This window comes from Eurypyga helias, unplaced genomic scaffold (genome assembly GCF_000690775.1).
Source record: "Eurypyga helias isolate BGI_N326 unplaced genomic scaffold, ASM69077v1 scaffold29203, whole genome shotgun sequence".
Classification (NCBI taxonomy): domain Eukaryota; kingdom Metazoa; phylum Chordata; class Aves; order Eurypygiformes; family Eurypygidae; genus Eurypyga; species Eurypyga helias.
The window spans coordinates 1-16,087 of NW_010239689.1; the positions used below are offsets into that span (position 1 = coordinate 1).

At 35.4% G+C, this 16,087-nt stretch overlaps 1 protein-coding gene across 1 annotated transcript in view; it reads left to right on the forward strand.

Moving 5' to 3' along the window:
* Positions 1 to 3,655: 3,655 nt before the first annotated feature.
* The window catches only part of PAM (peptidylglycine alpha-amidating monooxygenase), a gene marked incomplete at its 5' end in the record, with an annotated part of 40,756 nt that continues 28,324 nt past the window's right edge, over positions 3,656 to 16,087 (forward strand). Inside the window, 7 exons of the mRNA XM_010148247.1 lie at positions 3,656 to 3,704; positions 4,209 to 4,276; positions 6,058 to 6,138; positions 6,251 to 6,327; positions 6,611 to 6,714; positions 11,728 to 11,915; positions 12,618 to 12,689. Of these exons, the coding sequence (XP_010146549.1) occupies positions 3,656 to 3,704; positions 4,209 to 4,276; positions 6,058 to 6,138; positions 6,251 to 6,327; positions 6,611 to 6,714; positions 11,728 to 11,915; positions 12,618 to 12,689 (639 nt within the window). The remainder of the gene's footprint in view (positions 3,705 to 4,208; positions 4,277 to 6,057; positions 6,139 to 6,250; positions 6,328 to 6,610; positions 6,715 to 11,727; positions 11,916 to 12,617; positions 12,690 to 16,087) is intronic.

Genomic DNA, 16,087 nt, shown 5'->3' on the forward strand with positions numbered 1-16,087 from the left:
CCAAACCTTTCTGTGATTCTGTATGTGCTGAATGGGTGACTAAGTATGTAGGCTGGACTTTCAGACTGGAAAGGCGATTTTAAGATTTTGTTTGGTTTGTGCATCATTTAAGGATATTTTTGCTTAGGTCACACAACAGATCTCAAAAAGATTATGCATGGGGAACTGGTATGGCCTTACTGCAGTCAGCATTCTTTAGTGGAGGGTTCAGAAGCTTTGACTATTTCAAGGAGTTGAGCTGTAGGGAAGGAGAAGCCAGGAAACAACATTTTCAACGTACTTCTGAAATTGTTAGGAGAATATTTAGCTCAGTCATGCCTAAATATAACCACAGACAAAATTATCACACACTAGGAATTTCTTAAAAGTCTAGACCAGTGCATCCATGCATTATTTTACTCTTTACAGAGCAATGCAGATCAGAATCTTGTGTCAGAAGTTGATTTATGTTTCTCCCCATGCTGATTAATATGATCACCTTGTGTAGTACATAACTTTCCCAATCTCTTCAGTTCTTTTTGAAATTGCTTAATTTAGATTAAAATACTGAAAGAAACTTTTTTCAATACTCTGAAAATGTAAATAGTCTGAAAACACTTTAATATGGACAAGTTGAAATACATTGGAGTTGTTTCCCTCCTCCTGCTGTGCTATTTTTAAAAGAGACACTGTGACAAAATAATGGTTAGATTTTTCAAACATGACTCATGTTTGGCATATGACAGGTTCGGTTTTATTTTTTTGGGATAGTTTTTCAGCACTGTTTAAAGACAGAATGGTAATGTTTTCAACGGCAAATTGCAAAACTGAGAGACACAAAACTACCAATTCCATTTTATGTTTTTAAATTCTGAATTTTGTTATTTTAAGTAGTAAGGTTCCTTTCTATTCTGAGCCAAAGCAAGCGTTTCCCAACTTGCATTAAAACTGATGTAGTGCAAACTTTCTAACAATGTTAATTCTATCAAAGCTGAGTTCTGCAGCATCAGCTGTGTTAATACAAATAGCCGTAAATCTAGTCAAAAAAAATTTTGAAATACTTTGAAATGCAGCAGGTGTGGCAAAAGAGACTTTACGAGCACCTTTATAGGAAACATAAAGGTATTGAAATAGTGAGTGAAGCTTCATACAGCTACAAACAGAGAAGGATGAACAGTATATGCATTGCAACCTGGTCTAGTGGAAGGTGTCCCTCCCCATGGCAGAGGGGTTGGAACTGTATGGTCTTTAAGGTCCCTTCCAAACCAAACCATTCTATGATTCTTGAACTTTTTCTAAAACCATGGACAGATAATTTAATTTCTCTTTAATGTTTTCCTGCCATTCTCCTACTTTTTTCCTATTAGCTTAGTCTCTCTGGTGCTTTTGGATTTGTGACTTGGCCATTTAAAAGCAACATTTGTTATCTGTGACTGAAAATTAGTGTGTATTCTGGCATGGCATAACTTCAGTTTTTCTTTCCATCTGTAGCCAGTGCTGACCATATCTTGAATTTGTCCTTTTTCCTTTGTCTGCTCCAACTTAGTCTTTTATTTAGTCCTGTCCTTTTCGTGTTTTTAAATCTTTTCTCCTCTTTATCTGTCTCTGCCACCCCCTTGCAAATGACTTACCATGTGGTGAATGTGTATATGGAAAGATCTTTTTTTTTTAAAGAAGTAACTTTAAAACAAAAATTGAAGACTATATTTAAATGTGCTTTAGAGTCTGTAATTTAGAGAATATTTTTCTGAAATTTTAGATTAATTTTTCAGTGTCTAGTATTTTTATGTACAAAGATGCATGTCTGCATAAAAATTATACAGAAGATTGTATGTTATTATACTGAAAATCTGCTTTCTACAATACATTGTTTATTTGACTGAAATGAGAGAAAAATAATGTGATACAGCAGCAATAACTGGCTGACTAGCTCTGCATTTTTGTGCATATGTATGTAGTCTTAAAATCCTTCTGCTACAACTGCAAGCCAGTACTCTGCCAAAGCCATATTCAATCCTTTTTATGGAATGGAGGTTCCGAATTCTCTGTGTTTGAGGCAATATTACATGTAGTTTGACACAGACAGTCAGAAATTCCATCTGCGTTGAATATGGGTGTGCTGGTTTTTTTCTGGATTACTAATTGAATTTTCAGCTGCTTTCCTTCTGATTCATCACATTTGGTTTCAAAAAATTCTCATGAGGCAGGCTTTCCAAACATTCAATGCAACTACAGTAGTGGGTAGTGTGAATGAAGGAGCTACTGTTCTAAGTTTTGTTTTGCTTATACAGTGAAGACTTTCCTTTTTTGTCGTTATTTGTAAAGATACAACTGTGAGTTGAGGTGCTGAGAGATATGGTTTAGTGGCGGACAGATACGGTTGGACTGGATGATCTCTAAGGTCTTTTCCAACCTAGTGATTCTATGATTCTATGATTCTATACAGAATTTAAATATAGAAGTGTTCGGTGGGACACAGGGATGGAATTCTCAGATGCCATGATGATAAGTATTTTGAGAACCTAGAACAATAGGGTTAGCAACTTTTTCACTTTTATAACATATGTACTGATTTATACATTTTGTAAAAATAGTGACTGTCTACTTTGTGAACATACTGAAAGTTCTAGTATCAGTGGTGGTAAAACCAAAAGGAATATTATCCCTTAATAATGAAAAGTGATGTGACTAAACTAGCTAATGTATGAAAAACTAAACTGATACTTTTTAATCTGTAAAGTCTCCTTGTTTTGTCCCACTGTTGTCATTATCCTTTCACCTGTTCAAATGCACTGCTTTGCTTCAGTTCAGAATCTAGCTACTGACGAGAGGAAAATCTCTCCCAGTTTACCACTTGTCAGTAGATCCATAGCTACTCTGTTCTGTCTTATGAAAAATGTATTCTGGCATGTTATACTGTTAGAAGGTATTATTTCAGCTTTTTCTGTTTACATGCTTTGGAATTATATCCGTCTCCTAACCACAGCTATTTTTGGTATAAACATAAGAAAAGGAAACTTTCTTGAAAAAGAACGAAGCTTAAACTCACAGATCACCAGCTATAACTAAATAATTATCAAGACAATAGCATCTTTAGTTTAAAATGTCAAACATACTAGATAATGCTGATACAGTACATTAACAAATAAATTAATTGTTTTTACTGCCCTTCTAGGATATCTAATGTTAAAGAGAACCACTGTCTGTATTGGTATCTCAAATTCACATGTTGACTTTATTACAATAATTTCGGAGTGCTTCATTGTTAATTCTTTAAATCCTTGCTTTTCCACAAATCTTTCCTTTTTCTAACTTTTGTCAAAATACAAATTTGTTTGAAGCAAACCAACTTTTTCTGCTATTGTGAAAATGATAGTTTTGTCTCCCAGATGCTAGTTCATAAAGATCGGCAGTTTCTAGTGTCAAAAAAGTTAGTTTGTCATCCACCAGAGTTTTGATCTGTATTAGGTTTTTGCGACACATGAAACACTGTGATGTTCAGGTTTGTGCAAATTTGAGTAGTGTTTCCACAGCATGGAACTTTTACTGCAGACAGTAAGTTTAAAACTTATTTTGCCTTCTAGTATTTTTTGTACAGCAGAAGAACGTTACTAATGTGGAATAATTTTGCTTGGATTCAGTTGCTAATGATTAATCTGTTTTGTGTTTTGTACAGATAAACACAAGGACTGCTCTGGTGTAACTTTACATCTGACACATCAAAAGTAAGTGTCATTAAAAATACTTGGCTATTATTATTTTTTTCATCAGAACAGAAGGCATGGAAACCCTCCTTTAGATTCCTTTGAAACCATGTGAAATAAGAATAATACCTGTTTCACAGTATTGAGAATTCTGAAGCCATGTGTCATCTGTTGGCTAAAAATCTCATTCCCGCTAAGAAGCTTGATGAAACAGTGCTATCAGTACTGAGTTAATCCATCTTAAGAGGTTCATATTTAGACATCTGGGACAAAGACAGCAATTACGTGGAAGATCATTTTGTCCTATTTCACATACTTTGTAGAAGGTGCTTTAAAAATTGTATCTCACTGAATAAAAAGAGGGAAAAGGAAGTGCTGTGTAAGAGCTTCTTTCTCAGCAGACCAGTTTCAGACATAGTCCAACATTTAGAAATTAGTGGTGTTAAGTGGTATTGCATATCACGTCACTTGCAGTCAGGTTTTACAAAAGGGCTTGTTCAGCAGAACTTGTGTTTTGAATTACAGGCAGCCTTTGATTGCTGGAATGTATCTTATGATGTCTGTGAACACTGTAATACCACCAGGAGAGAAAGGTGAGTTGTAAGTCTACAAAGTGATTATGTAATTTCAGCACCTGATTTATTTTTACTGCTCATTGTGGAAGAAAATTTAGCAGAGACTTGCTGAATTGTAGATGGTTCAATTAATTGCTTAATTAAACAGATTATGGAAAAAAAGTTATAATTTTTAAATGGTATCATATTTCCTGATGACTACATTGGCAAAGGCAATCAGTTTAGTAGAAAGCAATGTAGTACGAAACAATCATGATCTGTGAAATACTGAAATTTCTGGGATTCTTAGGAGTATTTCTTTTCTTTATTTTCACCTTACTATTTTACCTAAAAAGTCCTACCTATTTTCTTACTCTCCCTCTCCCCACAAAAAAAAATCCTGAAATTTTTTGCACTCATCTTCATCTGCAGTCACCGTTTATGCTATTTGTGATTTACTAAGAGTTCGGTTTTAATAATTTAATTTTTTCCAGTAAGCATCTGCTCTTTAAAAATTTCATTCCTATGCTCTTAGTTGGTTAAAAGATCAAAATGCTGGGAAAACGTTGTAAAGCAAAGTTTCCAAGCCATTTCTCTTCAGAATCCTGCTCAGTGGATTTTATTCGAAACTCAGCTTGGATAGTCCCAATATAATTTGTTCAAGCTAGAATGGAGTGTTCTGTTTAAAGACATTTAACACTGAATTTACATTTTCCCATGCTGTACTGGAATTTTAAATCAGATATCCGTGAACACTGTTTGTCCCAGGTAGCTGCCTAAATAAGATGAGGTGGTCAAATGCTCAGCTACCTCCAGCTGCTTGGTGAATCCACCAAGTTGAAACTATTCTTAATTTGAATTGAAATTTAACATATTTTGCTCTTCAATAGGAAAACATGCTGTCGTGGTTTGACCTTGGCTATCAATAAAGTACCACTCAGCCACTTGCTCACCTTCCCCCTCCTCCAGTGGAGGATGAGGGTCAGAAAAAAAGGGAAGGAAGCTTGTGGATTGTGATAAGAAACCATCATGTATATCAAACGAATCCCTCCTGCCTCAGAATATTTGATCAGTGCAGAAATTTACTTTTTCAGCTGGAGGGGTGAGGAAAAGAAGAATAAAAACAGTTCTGTGCCTGTTGATAACTGCCTTCTTAATGTTCAGTCGAATCTGCAGTGCGTAAGTGAAGCGTGAAGTTCTCAGCCGCTCCCCAGGTGCCTCTTGGAGAGGCATCAGCAGAGGAATTTCTCTGTAGGCTCTTCCTTTGCTGCCGTTACCACACCTAACAGAAGTACTATCCTGCAGACACTGTACAGCACTTCTCTGCCACAGTCTGCATCTAACCCTAAATCTTTAAGACTGGCCCTAGAACTGTAAGATTGTACAGTCAAGTCTTCATTATAGATTCTATCAGTTTAGAGTTTTATCAGCTATTTTAATTTTCTCTTGGGTAGACTATTTAGCATAGCTATGATTATTTTAAGTGTCCTTCAGCATAGTCTGTAAGCAAAGGTATTACTTTGTTAAATAGCAGGAGTGCGTGCTGGAAAAAACACTGCTGAGTTTCGGCCTCATGTTTTATGTACATCATCACAGCAAGTAATTTTCAAGTGACTTTTACTATATTTTTCTAGGTTTTCCATACAAATGTCTTGAGATAGACACTGCAGAAACATATTATTCAGTAATTTTGAAATTGTCTGTTATGCAGTGCAGGTACAGCTTTTGTAAACCACACTGAATGAAGTACAGCAGTGTAACTTTCTTCTTTTTGATAAATAACATGTTTTTCTTTGTTTATTGCCATCATATTCTAACAGTGGTTGATGCAGACATTGCCTGCCATTACAAAAGGTTTCCAATGCACCTTTTTGCCTACAGAGTTCACACACACAGACTAGGTAAGAGTATTATTGTGACATAGAAATATCAAATACTTAACAGAAAAATTCTGACATTACATCATTCTTTAGAAGTATGTCTCATGTTCACATACATATTTATATGTTACAGGTAAAGTAGTGAGTGGATACAGAGTGAGAAATGGTCAATGGACATTGATTGGTAGACAGAGCCCACAGCTACCACAGGTTTGTTGTTTTTTTAATTCTAAATATATATTTTAATTATCTTCATTTAAAACTTAGAAACTGAATTGGCAGTCACGTACCCAGGGATTTGTGTTGTGGTATTTCCACTGGTACGTGTTGTGTCACTGAAAGTGAATACTGCCAAATTTTATCATCATTACATTATGCGAAAACCATTCTGAAATTATTTTTCAGATGTGTAGCACTGTCAACATCATGTGTATATTGACATAAATAATATGAGACACTTTCACTGATTACGGTGAATCACCCTCTCTTTCAGGCATTCTATCCTGTAGAACATCCTGTAGATGTTAGCTATGACGATATCCTAGCAGCCAGATGTGTGTTCAGTGGTGAAGGCAGAACTACAGAGACACATATAGGGTAAATTTTCTGTATCTCCATTTCCTAACTATTTTTCCCCAAGGTATTGGTTATGTGTAGAAATTTATTTCTTTTATGTCTTCTTCCACAGTAATTCTAACAAACTGTTAAATTCTGCCAGAATGGTCAGTTTTGCTGTCTAGTCTGCTAAAGATTTAATTCTACACAATGTTCATTGCTTTTACTTATGTGAATAGTCACTTTGCTGAAGTGTTCAGAATATTTCTCAGATGAAACTGTGCTACCAGATACCTTACTCAGATGTTGGGCTTTTCTGCACTCTGAGAAGGATTCAGAATATCATTCTAAAATATGTATTTTTAGTAAGTTGAAGTTACTGACTGTTAAAAACAAAATAATAAAGGTTCACAATTTCTCTTAAACATTAAAAATTTGGGAAAATATACTATTTATATTTTGTCCCACATAAAAATATACAAGCCTTAATGAAAAATAATAAAAATATAAATTACTAACCTTAATAAATAGGAAAATCTGAACTGTGTTTCTCAGTGATGCTACCCAGCCAAAGATGACAAAGCTCTATAAGATCACGTTGACAAATGCAATTCAAAAAATAGATGCAATATTAATATTCTTTTAACTGGCTCCAGTTCTCTGAACTGTAATGTTCTGCAAATGTAGAGATATGAAGATACTCTGCAGAAATCTCTCCATTCTGGAATTATGAAAGCACTCCAAGGGACAAGTCTTTTAGTGCGCTGAGAACCCTAAGGTTGCATCTCAGTAGAAGGTTGTGTCCAACAGAAAGTTACCACCTCTCACTTGGTATTTAAAATACTGATGAGTAGCAGCTGAAGCAAAATGAACTGTTTGAGAAGAGGTTTTTACAATGGTCGTTAACACTAACAAATGTATATCCAAAACCTTGATTTAAATGTAAACTTTTTTTCTCAAGTTGTAAAAGTTTCTGTCACATTTCTGTATCATTCCCCAAAGTAGTTCCTGTTTGTTGACTTATCCTTACAGTTTAAGAAACAGTTTAGGACAATCAGTCTTCTCTTGCAATGTACGAATATGGTTTCAATGGGGAAGTAATCGGAACAGAAATTTCAAAAAAAAAGCAGCAGAGCTTTACATTTTTATTACATAACTTCTACCTATGCATTTTGAGAAATAACGCATAAAGCATTTTAAGCAAATATTTAAACTATTACACAAAAACTGATGCATAATATAAAAGTATATATAGTTGGAAAATAATTATTGCTATGATACGAAATGATGGATGAAAAAGAATGCATTCACAGCAGCTGTGGTTTAACCCCAGTTGGTAACTAGCACCACACAGCGGCTCGCTCACCGTACCTGCCACCAGTGGGATGAGGGAGAGAATCAGAGGGGCAAAACTAAGAAAGCTCAAGAGAACAGTTTAGTGCTGGAAAATAGTAATAATAATAGTAATAATAATTGAATTGAATTAAAACCAACAAAAACAGAGAAACAAAACCCAGGAAAAACATCTGCTCATCACCTGACGGCCAGCCAGTCCATGAGCAACCATCTGCTTCCTGGCCAAGTCCCCCTTGTTTATATATTGAGCTCCCAAAATGGGAGCATGACATCGTATGGTATGAAATGTCCCTTTGGCCAGTTTGGGTCAGCTGTCCCAGCTCTGCTACCTCCCAGCTCCTTGTGCACCTCCTCGTGGCAGAGCATGGGAAGCTGAACAGTCCTTGACTTAGTATAAGCACTGCTTAGCAATAACCAAAACATCAGTGTGCTATCACCTTATTCCCATGCTAAATCCAAAACACAGCACTATACCAGCTACTAGGAGAAAAACTAGCTCTGTCACAGCCAAAACTAGGACAACAACAGTACGGAGTATATGGAAGGATGTACAGCTGAAATAAATTAAAGTTGTTTAAATCTTGGAAAATGTTGCCCTGATGTTGCAGTTGTCTTGTGGCCATTCAGAATGCCTCCTCAGTCCAAAAGAAATGCTAGAAGAACCTTTGAGTTCCAAATATAGACATTGAAAAAATGGGAAATGCAGACCTGAAAGGAAAGCTGTGAAATAATACGTACCTGAAAAGGATCAGATCAGTTCTACATGTTCAATTTCCCAGTCTCTGTATTTAATTTTCTAACTGTGGTTTTGTTTTGTTTTGTTTGGGTTTTTTTTAAACCAGCTTAAAAAAGATCTTAAATTCCTTACGTGATTTATCTTTAATATACAGAAGAAGGCAGGGCTAAAGCAGGATTGGAGTTTACTTTGTTCATTCATCTTTCCAAAGCTGATAAGTTAAAGCTTAACCATTCATCATATATGCTAACTGTAACATATTGTCTGTGTTATACTTTTCTTAACTGTGTAATAATTTTTGGGATAGTCAACCAGTACCTTTCATATTAAATAAATGTAATTTTTGGCCAAGTCTATTGCTTAGTATCTAACCTGGGGAGGGAGGATAGATGTTCTTGGTTTGGTTTTATACCTGCCTTACTGTGCTGTTTTGTTTCTTTACACATTTGGTATTGGGTTTTTATGTTTTACTTCAGTTACACTAACTGCTTCCCATTTTCTTACGTTATCTGATGACCCCCACGGTTCACACTAGCCTCCTTTTCCATCCTGCTTCCTCTCCTCTGAGAAATTACATAAGTTATTGAGGCATGCCTCTGAAATGTGCAGAGTTTGGCAACAAAGCTCAGAAATGAATCCTGATTTTGCTGGAGCAATTTACTACATCCAAGTTCAGGGTAATTACACGAGTACAGACGTAATGACTCTGGTATAAAGAGGTGAGGCAGGAGTCATCTCTTCCAAAGTTTCTTAAGTCATCCATTTCAGCTAGCTGGATTTCTCCTCAAGCTCAAGCTTTTGCACATTAAAGGGTTGAATTATCCTTTGTCAAGTAAGAAGGACATCAACTATTCCTAATTTATAAAGCAAGCTTTCTTCTGATTTTTGCTACAGAGCTGTAAGTACTCCATCCAAGCAGCCAATGCAGTTTTAAAACAGGTAACTTAATGACGTTTCAGGGTAAACATCAGAGTTGATACAGTGTCAATTAGTATATAGCTTAACAGTGCAAGGGGTATCAAAGAACTGGAACCCTTTCGGTGTAAAGATCCTATCTTTGTAAAGGAAAGTGCCGTTGGCCACGGTGGCTGTTTGTTTTTCCATTCGCAGTGTGATGTACTATTTAAAACTTAACAGACAGAAAATAGTGCAACCCGTACCTTTCCCTTCCAAAACAGGTTTAAACAGGTATTGTACCATTCAAGAGAAGGTTAATGTGCGCGTAGCAAAATGCTCCCATTCAGTATTTAAGGTTCTTTAACTGCATTATCTTGCTTTTTGATGCTGAGTCCTGTATTTCATTATGCTTCAGTGGGTACTGTTAATACACCAAGATCTGGATGTGTTTCTAGATATCTGTGCTAGTGGTGTGAAGGTGGTTAACAGGATTTTTTAAATTTTATTCCTTTTCAGCTTGTCCATTAGCACTTCTACTCATTAAACTCATTCACAAAACAGGGTTTCTTAGCAGTAACATATCCAGTGGAAAGATTCTGGGTTTTCTGTGAATTTGCTGAACTGTTGACAGAGTATTTTTATTTTTTTTTTTTTTTTAGCTGTAAATATTTTAAATTATCAGCGTTGAAATGTTTAGACACAGTAAGGTGTCAGGTGGACCAGAATCTGTGTGGGTTCCACATCCCCTTTTCTACTGGAGTTTTAAAAAGGAGGCAATTACAGTGACAGAAATTGGGAGTCCAACAGTGAAGTTAATGCTTTCTAAAAGCTTACGCAGAGCTTGCCAAGTCAGAGTCTGATTTTTGTGGTCTCCAAGGAGTGCTAAATTTTCAATGCATGGAAAAATACCAAATCTCCTTTTGAAACAGTCTCTTCTCCCATGTTCCTCCTGTCTCCCCTCCGGCTGGTGTCATTATTGTTGCTATGGTGAATAAATGAATGCTGCAGGATGCTGCTGGAAAAGTCAGCACTGACGTCTTTTGCAAACAGCTAATAGGCCACCCCCGTATCTTTGTGTGAGTGTGAGCTCACCTGTTAATTATGGAAGCTAATTAAAAATCTTAATGTAACCCCCTTTTTTTTGTGAACCTTTCTTTATAAGTCCTAGTTTATTCCATTGTCAGGACTGTAGCTGTAAATAAACAGTATTAACTTATGTGGCAGAGGAAAAAACCAGGAACAGATCACAGTTACAAAGAGGCCCTGTATTGTCTGCCTCTCAAAGTAGTATTTTTGAGGAAAAAAATCTTTCCCATACCAGCTGTTTTTTCTGCTGAAGACAGAATTATGTAGCAGTACAGAAGAGCCTCTTCTGTTTCAAGTACATGCACAACATTTATCAAAGAACTGAATTTTGCTAGTGTTTAATCATTCCTCTTGCACTCACGTTTTCCTTACAGAAGCTTGTGATCAAGTTATTCTTAAGACAGCAGTGCTATCTTCTCTTTAAGAAATATTTATTTTAACATGTAATGAAATTAAGTTTTGCTGCATCAGAACTGATATGGTTGTCCAGTAAAAAAAAAAAAATTGCCATAAAAGATAGCTGCTGAAATGAAAGATGGACATTTACAAAAACTTTAAATTAGGTTTGCCCCAGATGGACAGAGACATGTGTGAATGGTGACGTAATGAATGATACAGTTGTGTTGTATTTCATCAGACCATGTGCGTAGTTGATGACTCACTGAGGACTATGAGGAGTATACTGGGAAAATGAGAAGGAAGAACAGTTTAAACAGTTGATGCAATTTTCGGTAGAATCAAAACCAAATCGATAGGAATTTCTGAGATACCTGGGGAGTTTGTGCAAACTGATATACCCTAGTTTAAACTGAAAAAACCTTTTATATTTACTGCAGTGAAGCTATTAAATGTTCTAGTGTGAGTTTTCTGAACATTTCATTGCAACTTTTTAATATTCTGTTAAACAAGTTAGAGGAATTGAATAACAGCAACATTCAACTCATTATTCCTAACTGCCATACCTTTTTTATGTTGTGTAGAGGAACAGCCAATGATGAAATGTGTAATTTTTACATTATGTACTATATGGAGGCCAAGCATGCTGTCTCATACATGACCTGCACACAGAATGCAAACCCTGAGATGTTCAGAAGCATACCTCAGGAGGCAAATATTCCTATTCCTGTCAAGTCTGATATGCTGAAGATGGCACATGGGCATCATGAAGGTGAAAAACTTGTAATCCGTTTTATCCAAGTCTTTTTATGCTCACTGGTGTGTTTGTCTGCATTGCTTTGATATGCTAAATTTTCATAAAAAGGAAATGCAGTTCTGAATAAAATTCAAATCACTAATTATAGACCATCATGGGATTCTGCTCTTGTTTTTGATGGAAATGTATGGAAATGTCTGCCATAGTATTTTGTCCATTTTTTCACCTTTCAGTTTCCAACATAACATTTATAGCTACATGAGCTGTGTACCCAAAAGGTCGACCTCTCTTCTCTGCCCAATATCAGTACTTTATATTAACAGTTTCTTAATCTTCTGTCTGTTTCCTGCAAAGCTGAGTCATAACATTTGCATAGTTTTCTGGATCTCACTGCCTTGTTTTGGGAGGAATCAAATGTTTATATTGAACACTAGTAGGCACCACTACAGGCAACACAAAGTTTCACCAGCAGTATTATGCAGAAGTAACCTTACTGGTATGTCTGTGTAGTAAAGTACAAATCTTAGGGTTTTAATTCCAGTTGTTTTACTGCTGTGCTGTTTGGTACAACTACTATAGGTAGATAAAAATACCAGATGTTTATGTCAGAATGGCTTTTTACCCCAATAGGAAGATATTTAATTCCATCATATGGAATATTAAATATGTATAACTATCATATGATACTTAACATCATACCCTAAATCCATTTTTCAGAAACCAAGGATACTGATAAAAGTTCTTTGCTGCAGCAGGACAAAAAAGAAGAGGATGAGATTTTGGATCAGGGTATGTACTTGTTTATTTCTGTGTCACGTAAAGGACCCACAAGTTTAAAATACTGATAAATTTCATCCTGATTGTTACCAAGTTATGAAATTTCTGATCTGTTTACATGTATTTGATACAATTTGCAATGTTCTGTACAGCTACATTCTGACTGAATGCTGTATAAGAAGTAATAAAAAAAATTAGTCTACCACTGATCTGTGGCCTTGTAAGTAAAATCTATTAGTACACTTTAATCTCATTACATTTTCCTGTTCTGGTTTAATTTTCTAAAGGTAGTTTAACAGTAAGTGTAATACTAAAGAATGGACACAAAGTAGTCCTACAGTATGTAACTGTTCTATAGTCTGTTTCTAAGTGTCCGTTAGCTCTGCATATTTCTCAGTTTGCATTACTGTGTCTGTAGTAGGGAAATAACATATTCTTATGCTTCAATACTGGTTGTACATGCAGTGAGTTGAGTGCAGCTGATGTTTAACACTGAATTATTTTTCACTACATTTGTGTATATGTGCATATACGCATAACAACTCATGCAAAAATGCGTGCTGTACTTAGTTGCAGAAAAAAATCCATGACTGCTATAAAGCTTCTAGAAATATTCTGAATATTATTTACGTTTCAGAGAGATTTTAAAATAATACTGTAGTTTAAAGTTCTTGTGGATCATATGCTGTTAGATAAATACTGGTTTAGTACTGAGATTCTTCTTAATACTGAGGAGAAGACCTAGTCAGGTGTACAAATTCATACTGTTTTCACTGAACAGTGTTGAGGTTCAAGGACTAAGTAAATGGAAGGCACATTTCCTTTTGCCTTTAATGAGAGCAAAGACTAGGCCAGTGTTTAGAGTTTCTGATAACATCTCCCGGGGGGGTTAGATTTTCTACATACTCCTCCATTTTGTAGAGTTAACTCAAATAATTAAGTTAGTTACATAAAAACTAGCTTCTAGAGGATAAGTGTCTTGACTGAAAGCACCTTAAATTACTAGAGACGATATTTACAATTCCATATCTGAAACTTGTCTTAGTCAATTCAAGATGGATTTTTTTTAGGAAGAAATATATAATTTTTTTTAAGCCTATTCCAGAGCAGAATGAGCTAGCTGCTTTAAATTTATATCAAGATTTATGTTGACAAGCTACTTCACCCTTATGTTACTAATAAGTGTATTAGCATTCGGTTGACAATCTTGTTATCTGTGGGTTTTATTGAATTCATTAGTGTTTGAAACAAAATGTTGAACCAAGGTGCTGTTTTTAAAATCTTTTTCATTTTCTTTGAAATAGATTTCAAAGCCACATTTCTGCAATGCAGTCTTGTTTGCAGAGGCCACTATTTAGTATACATCCTCATCTAACATGTTTCTATGGAAACACACTGCATTGTTTTGCCCATTTGAAATTAGTTGGGTTCATGATGTGAAATATCAAAACACAGTAGTAGCCATGAGAGAATTTTGTTTCATGTTCTTAGTTGTTAGTTTAAGGTAAATGCTCTCATCATTTACAGGAGTCTGGCTTCAATTCTACATTGATACAACTTCAGTTGAATTATGTGTGTGTAAGCAAAAAAAGCAAAAAGGAAAATCAGATCAGGTTTGGTTTTAGTTTTGTCTGCAAAGAGGGAAAGTTAGGTGGCTGGTTTAGAAACTGGGTTTTGGTCCTACAAGCACTACACTGAGAAAACCAGGATCTGAATGTGCTCTGTTAAAATACGTCCATAAAAGTTGGAGATTGGTTTTGTGGGACAAAACAGTTCTATGTAATTGCATTGCCCATTTGTCCGTCTGCTCAAGTAACTTCAGCGAGTTAGCCAGTATTAAGAAAATTTGAAGAAATTTGAACCCTAAGCTGCACAGAAGCAAATACATGCACTTTCACTGAGCCAAAGGTTATAACATATTTTTTTCCCTTTATGGTCTCGCCTATCACAGTCTATGTGATAAGCTTATCTTCAAAACAGAGATCTACCAAAGCTCTGGCTTTGATTAGTTCCCTTACTGCTGAGCTGTTGCTCAGTAAATCCAGGCCTTTGACTTGCTCTGAAGATAGTACTTCAATGTTTTTTCCACCATTTTGTGGTTTTTTCTCGATTACTCTTTATCTTGTAGCAAGTTAATTTTCCCCTCCTTGGTTTCAGGTACCTGAAGTAAACATTGTTACTTCACTAAAACCAAAATAGTAGTTAACTTATTATATTGCCCTGGAGATACTTATGATCTTGGGGGCAGGGGCATGGTCAAAGAGATTAATTTTGGTAGGAGTAGTATTATTAAATCTAAGCATTTGCCTCAAAAGCGGAAAACAAAAATGCCTACCATTTCTGTTACATGCAGGCAGTTCATTACATTGGCACCTCTAGGAGTTATTGCTTTTACATTAAATTCCCAATTTCATCACCTTCACTCATCAAAAACACATTAATAAACAATATAAATATATTCTAATAAGCAGTAACCATCACAAAGTGAAAAACCACTCAGCATGAAGACAAAGCTGAATCTCTGTAGTGTTAAATATAACAGAACTTGCCTTAATGAAACTGACCTCATTATACTGCTTCTGAAACAGCAGTGTCCCTGTTTGGTGAAGATAAACTGTTCATGGGAAGTTAATTATTGTAGGAAACGCAATTGATTTAGACATTTGTGCCTATTGGACAGTTTTCTGTTCCTGACAAAGCATGAAGTCCCTAGCAAAACAAATATTATTTATGCTTATCTTCTGTTTCATCAATAGAAGTTTGATTAAATTGTATTCAATAGATACAGTAGTGAAAAAAAATATTATCTGTTCACAGCATTCACCTTGTCTGCTGGTTGTCTTTTCTTTACCTGTGAAAAAAAGGCCTAAATGTGTTTCATTCTGTTTATTCAACACTTTCCTGACTGTAGGCTGTGGCATAATATAATATAATATAATATAGATTTGTTTTGATATGCAAGCAGTGGAGCCGCTGTTACTGTTGAGAAAGTCAGCTGCTGCTGTACCTGAAAGCTGTACAGACAAAACGACAGTAGTTTTGTATAACAAGGAAGGAATATACAGGTGATGGTTAATCAGATGTGGAATATTTCATTTGTTGACCTCTGGCTCATCATTTTATATCTCATTTTAAGTGCAATAGTTGTAACATAAAATTTCTTTGGAAGCAGAAAGGGTAAATTTTTCTTTTTTTTTTTTTTTTTAAGTCAATATAATTAATTTTAAGTCGTTAAAAAATTAAAAATTAAGGCTGGCTTAAACTGAAAATTCACTTGCAGCATATAAACCAAAAATTAGATTTGATTTTTTGTTTCAGAATGGCATGTGCACACACATGTATACATTACTTACACATGGGAGAGAAAACAGGTGGGATTTTCATCTTACTTCTGGTATTAATGTGTACTG